Source organism: Rissa tridactyla, chromosome 4 (genome assembly GCF_028500815.1).
Source record: "Rissa tridactyla isolate bRisTri1 chromosome 4, bRisTri1.patW.cur.20221130, whole genome shotgun sequence".
In the NCBI taxonomy this organism is placed as follows: domain Eukaryota; kingdom Metazoa; phylum Chordata; class Aves; order Charadriiformes; family Laridae; genus Rissa; species Rissa tridactyla.
Genome location: NC_071469.1, coordinates 21,100,839 through 21,111,914, shown reverse-complemented (window position 1 = coordinate 21,111,914; position 11,076 = coordinate 21,100,839). Strand labels below are relative to the sequence as shown.

At 49.6% G+C, this 11,076-nt stretch overlaps 1 protein-coding gene across 1 annotated transcript; it reads right to left on the bottom strand.

The window, feature by feature from the left end:
* Positions 1–1,874: 1,874 nt before the first annotated feature.
* LOC128909584 (synaptotagmin-12-like) lies at positions 1,875–8,329 on the bottom strand. The gene is made up of 4 exons (XM_054201468.1): positions 8,211–8,329; positions 6,080–6,199; positions 4,863–4,974; positions 1,875–3,034 (listed from the first exon to the last, which is right to left on the bottom strand). The coding sequence occupies exons 1-4, from the start codon at positions 8,325–8,327 to the stop codon at positions 2,733–2,735; spliced, it is 651 nt and encodes a 216-aa protein (XP_054057443.1). The 5' UTR covers positions 8,328–8,329; the 3' UTR covers positions 1,875–2,732.
* Positions 8,330–11,076: the final 2,747 nt, after the last annotated feature.

Below are 11,076 nucleotides of genomic sequence, written 5' to 3'. Positions count from 1 at the left end.
TGACTCATTATATTGAGGGTGGAATAACTGTCTCGTGAGCGGCGTGTTCACCGGTAAGCCAGAGGCTGGCTTCTTCTCCACACGTTCGCGTTGAGATGGGGAAATCTGCATGAGAAGGAAATGAGGTTATGGCTCTGTCATTTGATGGCACTTTATTCATTTGTCCACCCATCTGTGCTCTTGAACGTATTTATTTATTTAAATATTTTGCACGTATTTATTTATTAATATATTATAACATAGCTATTTTTGTATAAATAATCTATATTTATTTATTAGCCATGTTTTCCTTCCTCAACTCAGCATTGCTTGGCTCCATCTGGAGTCAGATCTGTTGACCACGTGCTCTCATGCAAAGGCAGCAGAATGAAGGTCCTGATTGACTTCAAGTGAAATTCAATATATGGTGTTCGGGAGAGGAAAATTGTCCATTGTAGAAGACATGAGTGAGTGTCACGTCCCCAAAAAGTCCAAAGAAAGCCTCAGCCTCAGATGCAGTAACAGTCAGGGCAACAGGCGTCCTGTGTCAGGAAGGGGATGCTGCTGCTGCTGTGTCTGGACGACTTTGGAGATCAAAGCCTGGAAGGGCTGAAGATGGTCATGGATGAAAGGAAGGAGACCCCAAAGTCAACCAGACCATGCTTGGGCTCTGCAGGGAGGGGAGGACAGAGAATGAGAAAAACAGCAACTACTTTCTGTTATCCCCTTGCAGCTCTGTGATGCTGTTTGCTTGGAGAGCTTCTGCCACCCAGGGGCCACCATCCTGTCCACCTCCGGCAAGCACTCTGAGTCATCAGCTGCTCCCACCACCCTGCCTGGGCTTTGCACCTTGGCTGGTTGAATACTGTCCTCTCTGGGACTCCTCATCCCAACTCGAATATCGCAGCCAGCCTGCAGCGCATCGCAGCCTTCCTCCAGCCTTCCTCTTCCAAGCTTCATCCTTCCTGCCCTCACAAGACCAGCGAGTCAGATCTGTGTTGCAATCCAAGACATTTTGTAGGGCAAGCAAACATAAGAGGAGCTGTGCAAAGGTGGGGATGGCTGCAGGAGCACCCATTTCAGCTTCTCCTCCCTCTCCTTTTCTACTGGCCTCCTTTCACTTGCTTCCCACACCAACATAAGCCTGTGTGACCTAAAACTTTTTTTTTTTTTAGGTCATCCTCTATGCAAAACCCATCCACAATTTAACAGATTTCTCGGAAGGTGAGAACTTACATGTCTTGTGACTGGGGCAGAGGGGGAGGATTTTCAAGCAGTGCCACTAAGAAAAAATATAAAACAAAGGAAAACTGGAGTTCCAGCCCGCACCTGCCTGCAGGCAAGGCAGAGGATGGCTCTTATGTGAGGGAATTCTCCACTTTGAAAGCCTGGGAAATCAGTCAGAAGATGTGCTGGGAGTATAGGAAATCACAAAAGGGTCTCTTGTATCAGGCCAGGACAGGGACATAAGTGAAAGGAAACTTTAATCTGTGAAAAATCTTTTTTTCTTTAATGTATTTTCCCCTACGACATGCAATGAACATGGCCCAGGAATTCCCAAAGGGCAAAAATACATCAAGATTCAGAAAAAGACTAAATGCATGTGGACAGCAAGAATATCCACGTTCATTGGAATTAATGGCAGTAAGAATGCCAGCAGGTACACTAAACTCGCCGCTTCAGGCTGCAGGAAATGCTCAAGTCATCAGACCCAGCTGGAGTGGAGAGGAAGAGGGTGGGAAGGCAGCTCCAGCTCCAGCCCTTCTCCAGCCTCCATCAGAGGTTCCTGCAGCAGAAGGATGATGTGAGGTGGGCAGATGGCTGACATGTCTCGCTTTCGTGTTCCCTGTGTCCGGACATGGATCCAGGGCAGAGCCCTGTAGCTGTGGTCACCTTCCAGCGTAGCAGCCGCCCTCCCGGGTGCAGGGAGCAGCATCCTTCCCTGGAGGGAGATGTCTCTTCCCAAGCAGCATGAGAAGCTGTCTCTGCTCGGAGGTCAGAGAAGACATATTACCCTCGTGCCCACAGTGTGGGGAGAGGTGTCCGTGTTCAGCTTTGGGATGGCTGTACTGCTAATGAAAGCCTCTGGCTGGCATCTCGGAGTAGAGGTGGGTGGCGCTTTCCCGTTAGCAACCTGTCCTGTGCAAGCACAGTGGTGCTCACACCGAGACAGCTTCACTCCAATAGCCCCAGGACCTCTGTTTTCACTCTTTCTGCAACAAACTTGGAAGTTCTAACAAGCCAAGCCTGGGACATTACTAGGTAAAAAATGGTGATGGCTTTCTGAAGTGCTGGAGAGGATCTTAATACAAATTCAAGCTCCCAGCTACATTTCTTGTTTGAGCTTAAACAAATCAACTAACCTCTTAGTGCTTTTCTATCTTACAAATAGGATCGTTGACTCCTCCTCCTTCTCATCCCTTCTTCATCTTGTCTATTCATAGTGAGTGCTCATAGTGAGCAGGGCAGGCTATTTCCTTTCCGAGGTACAAACCTTCTCCAGCTCAAGGCGCTACTGAAACCCTGCTGCTATCCTATAGATGTCATGGGATCAGCAAAGATGGAGGAGCAGCAAGGAGCAGGAGAAAGCCAAAAGATCGTTACAACTGTTCACGTCTTCGGGAGCATGAATTTCAGGCTCTGATCCATTTTTTTTTTTAGATGTACCCACTGTGAGCGCTGCCTTGGCTTGTCTTTGTGACAGAAAACCTGGCCAGATTTACCACATGCAACTGCTGCAGAAGACATCCCCTCTAAATGAGCAGAGGATGCCATTTAGCTACGGGCTGCTGGATGGACTTTATCATGAGGCCCCAGTGGTCGGCAGCTTCGCTCGCTCTTCCCTTCCCCAGGGTGGCCTGTCCAATGAGATGCCTGGAGTCTGAGTCCACTTCATAAATGGAGACCAGGACCGTACAGTCCCACGCTGGAGGCTCAGGCATGTGGAATAGGAAAGTCTCGTTGAAGATGATGAGCGGTGTGTGGGCCCGTGGCCTGGACTTCTGGTGCTTTTCTCTGTGGCGTCTGCAGGAAACATCTATCCTCGCATATACATCTGGGATGGGGAAGAGAAAGGAGAAATGAAGCATTGGGGTATCTATCTCTGTCCCAGAGCTGGGCATTTCAAATGTAGACATAATAATGCATAAAGTAGTCATGCTGGAAAAGGGCTGTGTGTTGATTAGAGCTGAATATTGCAACTGTTCGGGCTTGATCCCATGTTTCTCAAAGCTTGTGCTGCCTTCGGTACTGCTGGAAATCAGACCACTCGGCCAAGGCAATCACGTCTTTGTAGGTACATAGCTACTAAAACCTAGTAGGACTTCACCATCCTGTAATAGTAAAGCGTGATTAAACAAGGACTACCTCAGAGTAGTCTCTGTAGCTGTGGAACAAGCTCTGAAGTTAGTAGAAACAGGGCAAGGGAGGAAAGGATTTACTCCTGTTAGCCCTGTAAGTGCTTATGCTGAATCCAACACCTGCAGCAAAACTCAGAAAGAAACAGAGAGGAGCCTTTGCAATTGCTCTGCCTGTATTTAATTAGTGAAATGGAAAACAGTGGCTTTAGAGGTACAGACGAGAAGACCTTTTGAGCATTTAAGGCTGTGGGAGGAGTTCAGCCCAGAAGAGACCAGCTCAAGAATTCAAAGTCTGCTGTGCTTCCCCCAGTCCCAAGGAGAAACCTTGGACATACAACTAAGAGGAAGACCAGGACATGAAGTGAGGCAAGGTAAAGGGCTGCCTACCTTCTCGCTGTTTGTGTGCTGAGCACTACAGAAGGAAAATGGCTGCATCTTCCCCTCCCTCCATTCCTCCAACTAGCTAGATGCTGCAGGGGAGAAACCCACGTAAGACAAGGGCCCAAAATTTGAAGCATTGTTGTGTTGTGTATCAAATATTGGGCTACAGGAGAAAAAGGTTGTTCTACCTCAGCCTTCTCAGGGTAGGGAGCTCTTTACAGCTCATCTGCAATGCAAAGCATCTCTAAGGCTGCTCTCAAGTGTCCATGGCCTCAGAGGGCCATCTCATCAGTGGAGATTGAAGGATGATAGTGATGCTCTGGTTACATCCCCAAGGAGCACTGTGCATCTCTGCACTGCCCCCACCCCACGGTAACCTCAAGAGGAAAAACAAATTGGCTCTATAATGAGGGCAACAGGACTGTGATGAAGTTTGGTCTTCAGGTCTCTGCAGAGCAGAGAAATGGGATTCAAGTCCTGCAATAGAGGGAAGAAGAGTGGAAGGCATTGCCTGAGAGAAGTAGCTGGGCGTTTCATTAGTGTGATGAGGCAACAAAAGCAGCTCCCATGTCAAAACTCGTGGGACCTAACATCAGATGGCCACCTTGCTGAAATGAGCTGGGGGCCGTGCACCAGCTCATGGCAGCGCAGCAACTTTCCTGTGAGCAGCAGATGGAGGCAGCGAGGTCAACGCTACCAAGGGAAGGTGGTTCTTCACAGAAGCGTGGTTTGGTGTGGAAGTCCCTGCCACAGGGCACTGTGGATGTTAAATGTTAGTAGCACAGGGTCAAGGGGGGACCGAAGGAGTGCAGGGAGGAGAAACACACTGGGGATTTCTAAATACGCAGAAGCCAACCCCAGCCCAAGAAATCTCTAAGCCATGCATTGGAAGAGGCAGGGTGAGTAGAGAGGGGGAGTATCTCTTACACCTCTCTTCTTTCCATGCTACTTTGTCCCTGTCAGAGACAGTCACTAGGCTAGAGAGACCTGTGGTCTGATTCAGCAGCGCTGGTTGGGGTGCGATGGGTATATAAGGGACCTTTCTCTCCAACACCTCCCCATCCCTCTGGGTGGGTAAGGTAAAGGTCGCAGGCAGCAGAATAAAGACTGGAGTAGCAACAATAACAGATATAAAAACCTTACTCTTCTCTGCAGTGCTTCGAGGGCATGTAGTTTTTGCCTTGAGCAGCCCGACCTCTATCCTCTGAGAGATGGGAAGGCACTTTAGGGACACAAGCACTTCTCCCACAACGTCCTGTGAAAAGCGTATGGGCATGTGATGAGCAGACATCCCGTGCAACAACCTCTGCAGCCGCCAAGGCCACACGTCAACCTTGCTGCAGCTCATGAGTGCGCTCTTGGGGCCTCAGCAACAGAGACTGAAGGGCCACCACAGCATGCTGGCCAGATCCTGCCCTTCAGTGGTTTTCTTGAGACTGCATTTTAGCCTTTTAACTTTTTAACAGTTGCTAGCATCCTCTCTTTATTTGTTCGGCATGGCAGCTTTCCTTTCTCCTAGGGAGGAATGGAAGAGCCCCTGTTCTCCTGTGTCTGGATAACTTGGATGTGAGGTTGTCTTCTGAGTTTTGAGTCCCATCAAACATGAGGTAGTACAATAAAGACTACATCCACATGCATCTGTGCTAATTTTATGGTACTAAAGTACTAACCCTTCTGGCACCATGGTCGTTTTTTCTGGAGGGACATGGGAAAGCCCACAGGCTGTAGACTTTGCTATGTTAGGGTACTATGAGAACTAGGTCTGGAATTAAATTCGTGTTGTTCACATTTTATATCAACTTCCCATATATAAGGAACAAATAGCTGTTTCTTACAAACAAATTGTTCAGGTTGCTGGACTTGAGATGCCACTTGTTCTCTGTTGTAAAATACACTACTGTCATTAGAAACCACTTAAAATACCCCTCTAACATCTAAAAATTACTATTAATCCCTTATTGGAACACTTCACATGTCTTCATTTTGGGCCATTAATTTCTTTAAACAGACCAAATGGCCACCAGTGTAATGTACAATGAACTCTTGTCTCTGTGGGTGGAGAAGGGAGAAGGTGCTGCAACATAAGCTCGGTCATCAATATGCCTTCATCCTTCCCTGGAGATCTCACCTTTAAGATGCATTTTCAAACTCCATCCCTGTAAATCCCTGTCTTCCTGACGACCCTACCTAAGAGTGTTGGGAGCAGAAGGGATCTGCTGCCACGAATATCATACAGAAGGTCCCCAAGGATGCAGGGTGGGGATTTTTCATTAATAAAATGAAGGGATGGCTGTACTGACATGCAGCTCCCTGGACACTGTGTGGGCACACAGGGCAAGGCCATGTGATAGAGTCATCACCTTTGTAGTCTTCTGCAGCTCTTTACACAAAACCAAACTTTGGGAAGCCTTTAGCTCGCTCAGGGTGACCCTGACTTCCCCCAGCACAGCGTTTCTGGAGTATTTGTCAAATCGTTGAACCTGCAGGAGAGAGGGAAAAAGCATGTCCATGGGAGTGAAGTGCATGAGGGAGCCGTGCCACAAGTAGATCCACATGGTCCATATCTGAGCCTCATTCAGGGGGACCTACCTGCCTTTATATCCTATTTTCATGTGTTTCCATTCTCACCTATGGGCTTTTGTGGGAGTCAGGATTAGGCTGTCATGATAGCAAAGAAGGTCCATGCCAAGGAGTAAAATTCAGATACTTTCTTTCAGCGGTATCACCTGAAAAATCTCTTCTGCTGTCCTTCCATCTCAGATAATGCCCTTGGGCATCTGCCTACTGGAATATCAAATGGCATTTCCTCACCCTATCCCCCTTCTCAGACCAGCTTGAACAGGCTGTGTGAAGCCTGTCCTGTCCCATAGGACATGTATGAAGTCCATGGCCCCTCTGATCTTGCTGAGTCCTGCCCTTCCTCCATGCAAACTTTGGTCCCTGCCAGGGCTGGCCAGCGGAGCCGGAGGGTGCTGGAATCCCCTTGCACAAGGGCATGTCCTCTGCCAGCTGCCCACACTTGCTCACAGCAGCTTGGGGCCATCACTACATGTGCTCACACATGGCTTCAGTCTCCTCTTTGTGTCCTTTCTCCACAGCTGTTTCTCCAGCATGTGGCTCTCCAGCATGCGGCCATTTCCCACGTCTGGCCTAAGCTCCCTGGCTTTGCTGCTTGCAAAAACAGGACAAATTCATGGCCAAATCAAAGGGGCTTTGAAGTAACATGCAACTGGACACTCATCAAGGAACATGAGATCTTTTCAACAGGTGGGAACCACCATTCAGGTTCAGACCTACAAGCCACCTAGTCCACTTGATGTCTTTTGAAGTAGCAGTTGCTGGCTGCTCCTCAGAGAGAGGAAAACCTGCCAGAGACCATTAAAGGATTACAAGACCCCGGGAAAGCCATCTACCCCAGGCTGATTACACCTCTAGCTAACACCTCGAGACTGGTGGGTTTGTACCAGCTTGGCAGTACTGGTTTGTCTTTGTCCTGCTGTTAGTGCAACTCCATATTTCTAGGTGATCCGCTTCCCTCTGCCTCCAGCTGAGGTCTTGGGCACCACGGTATAATGTGGCAAGGGGGTGAAAATACAAAGACTTCCAGCTTCATGCCCTTTCTTACTGATGGCTCGTGATGTCCGCAGATCATTCGCAGGGAACAGTTGGCTGGAAAATGATCTGTATGCTGTGGATTTCACCAGTAATGTCTTCACTGCTGTCCCCTCGGCACACATTTCAAATCCATCACAGCCTAGAGGATGTCTCACAGCTGTCTGTTGCCAAGGCATGGTGTACATTTAAAATCCCTGGGCATTCACAGGTACACCTGCAGGGTTACATCTGCAACTAGACCCAAGCTAGCTCTAACGGAGACACGTCAGAAGCAGCCAAGCAAGAGTCACAAAGACTTCGGGAAAAGAGGCCAACAGTAGCTGTAGGCTGCTTCTGCTCACCATGTTGTCTCCATTAGAGCCAGCTCTGCTCTCCCTGCGCTGTGCGATAGCCCTCAGCTCACTCACTGCAGGGCCACTCATTTACCCCAGGCCTCAGCTTTTATGGCGCATCCTGCTGCAGGACTGTGCATCCAAGCCCATTTCCACAGGGAATGCCTGAGGCAAAGGATGGGAGAACACAGAGCAGTGGGAAACACAGATTTCAGGGAAATCAAATGCTCCCCTACATCAATGCTGCACAGCCCAAAACCAAAATGCCCAAGATATTAGTAGGGTACCCCTTTGAAAGCTAAAGTGTTTTAGAGGTTCTAGGCTTTCTGACCCTTCTGGCTGCTGCTGCTGCTAACTGGAAATCTTGGTCTTATTCCTGTTGCCAAAGGGCCCAGATGGCTGTACTCTGAGAAGACCTGGTGACTAAGCTCCTCTATGTTCCTCAGAGGGGTAAGAGAAGGAGACATCTCCAGAAGATATTACACATATCTTCTCTGGTCAAGGCACCCTTCTTTATGTCTACTGAGCTAGCGCCCTGTCTCACCTCCAGCTTCAGGGTGCTCTTCTCCACCTCGGCATCCTGAAGGGAAAAGACAAAGTGGTCCCCAAAGGCTGGCCTGCAGCAGTTCTTCACCACCCGGCTTTTCCACTCTTGGACCATGCACTGGAGACCAGGGATGTGGGATGGGATGTGCCTCAGCAGTCGGACCCGGACGGCAGACTCAGCACACTCCCGGCTAGGCAGCCCCCAGGCCTCCAGGCCAGTCAAAAGCAGCTCACATCGCTCTCTGCAGTAGAGGAGAGAGAACTTCAGTGTGCCCCGGGAGCGGGGCAGGAGCCCCAAATCACTGCTCGTGCTGCTGAAGTCCTCGGTCCTGCTGGAGGAGGAGATGAGGCAGGTGCACGGCACGTCCAGCTCAGTCTGTAACACCTCCACCTAAGGAAAATGAGGACGAGAGGAAAAGAGAGATCTGGGTCTTTTATAATCTGGTAGTGTTGAACTTCCCTCCAGTTCCTACAATGGTAAGAAGAGAAGAAGGTGTGTTGAAACCTGGTGCCTTTGCAGTACAGCCAGGGGGCCTGTGAGGGCTTGTGTGGTACCACCAGCACCCCACGCGCTCCCCTCTCCTGGCACATCAGCTCTCTGTCGCGGTGCAAGCGTCTAGTCCTGGTTCAGACCGTGGGGAAGCAAAAGTTGGGAAGAGCCTGGCCTGGCTCCGGAGCCGCCTGTAAGCTCAGGCTGGACCATGGGTGAAACACACAGCAGAGCCCAACAGCTGTGCTGCAACAGGGAGAGCAAGCACACCAAAGCAGCTGCTTTCCTCACCCCTGGTCATGCAGGACGGGCTCTCTTTCAACCCTTTTCCCCCCCTCTGGCTGTGCTTTTCTTGCTGGCACCGGCTCTTAATTAGAGAGGAGCAGCTGCGAGCCTCTAATAGCCATTCTGTACTCAGCAGCTGCCCGTGGTATTTTGGTGCTGGCTCCTCTCTCCTGTTGCTGAGCTGTCTCCCCCCCTCCTCACGGCGCTGCGTGCCTGGGCTTCCTGCTCTCACAGTGAGCCTTGGCCAGCTGCAGGAAGGTCACCAGGAACTTGAGGAATTTGTTTTACTGGAAACCATGTCCGGTAACAGAGACACGGGCTGGAGGTGGAGAAGAAACTGAGTGTCTTCAGTCATGGGGAAGGGAGAGGGGATGGGAAAGGTTTGCAATTGCTTCTTTTTCAGCAAAAATGTAAGGGACGGATAAAGGAGAAGCAAGTAGAAGTCCAACTTTTGATCGAGTGAGAGGAGAGTTTTTGCAACAGTTTCCCCAGGAACTGCTCTGCCGGTGTTTTCACTTCCCTCAGCAATGGGCTCCATGAGCTCTGCAACCCTCCTTAATGCACCTGGAAACAGGAGCAAAGGTCCCTGTCGCTCACTGCGATACCGATCATCTGCCGTGTTTTGCTTGCGGCCTGAAGAGCTCGAGCTTCCCAGCAGCCCTATTTATGAGAGGTCAACATCTGAATTTGCCATCCAGAACTTACCCGGGCTACTTCTAGTACCCTCTGGGAGGGTGAGGGGCAGCGGAGGATGGGAACTGAGCGCACAGGTGCTGTTGGGTGGGCTGCGATACCTGGAAAATCCTTCCATGTTGTGTCTATCTGACTGTCTAGTCCCGCCAGGGAAACAGGGGTGAGTGGATGTGTGGCCCTGGTGCACACGTGGCCCTGTTACCACACAAGAAGAGCTTCCGTTTAAGTGGAAAAACAATATTTTATTTCATACAGAATGTATTCTACTCTACTCTACTCTACTCTACTCTACTCTACTCTGTTCTATTCTATTCTGTTCTATTCTGTTCTATTCTACTCTTCTCTACTCTACTCTACTCTACTTTGCTCCTCCCTCCATTCCTTTCAGCCAGGGAGTCTCTCTCTCAATTTTTGTGTTTTCTTGCCACTGGTTTTTGGGTCTTGTTTCCTACCAGACTGTCAGTCGGTCCATCGCTCGACCCTGTGGGATTTCTGAAAATGAGGATGGCTCTTGACTTCGCCCTAGCATCAGCGTACTTGCCTTGATATCTGCATTGCTCTGCTTAGCGGCGTCATGCAGGAGAGGTGGCATTTTCTTCCCCCAGATGCCGTTCACTGCTTTCATCCTAACCCAGCCTCGGCTGTGGCATCTCTTCTCTGTGGGAACGAAGAAAAGCTGAGTAAGTGCCATCCAGCTTGGAGACGATGACATTCGGAGATGATGATGAGAGTCTTGGAGTGGGATTTTTATTTGGCATTTTGTGAAAGCCTTTAGAGTGCGCTGAGTTTTAAAACCACCGAGGATCCTGTCTCTGGAAAGCAGAATGTTTAGCTAGGGTGCCCCAAAAATTAGTGCAGTGGATGAAGGCATTGCTGTCACACAGTCTTACACTTACATTCGCTTTAGTTTGTGCATAGCCCTGTCCTGGAGGGACGGGTTAGTCCAGGTGGGAAAGAACCCAGTTGAGTGGGAAGTGTTTCTTCCCCCAGCCCTTGCGGCAGGGGTAGGAGGACAGTGGATCCTATGACCTCACTCAGCCTCTCTTCCTTCCTCCCTTCCTTCTTGTCACCAGCAAGACCTTGTTAGTGGGACCTGCTGAAGGGCCCAGTGTTAACATTGCCGTCATGCAGTTGCTGACACTGACCACCTGATGTGAATACCATATGGTTTAGACTTTCTGGGACAGCCTTGTGACCTGCTTATCATAAAAATGCATCTTGGCGCAGTTAGCAAGCTGTGCTCAGATGGCACTCGGATCTGGTGCTTCTGGACAAGGGAAGTGGGGCAAGCCATGCTCGGTAGCATGGTTTGTGGCCTTGCACCGCTGAGAAGGGAAGAGGAGGAAGAAGCATATGGGACAGATATTTTATTATTTTATTTTATTTTATTTTATTT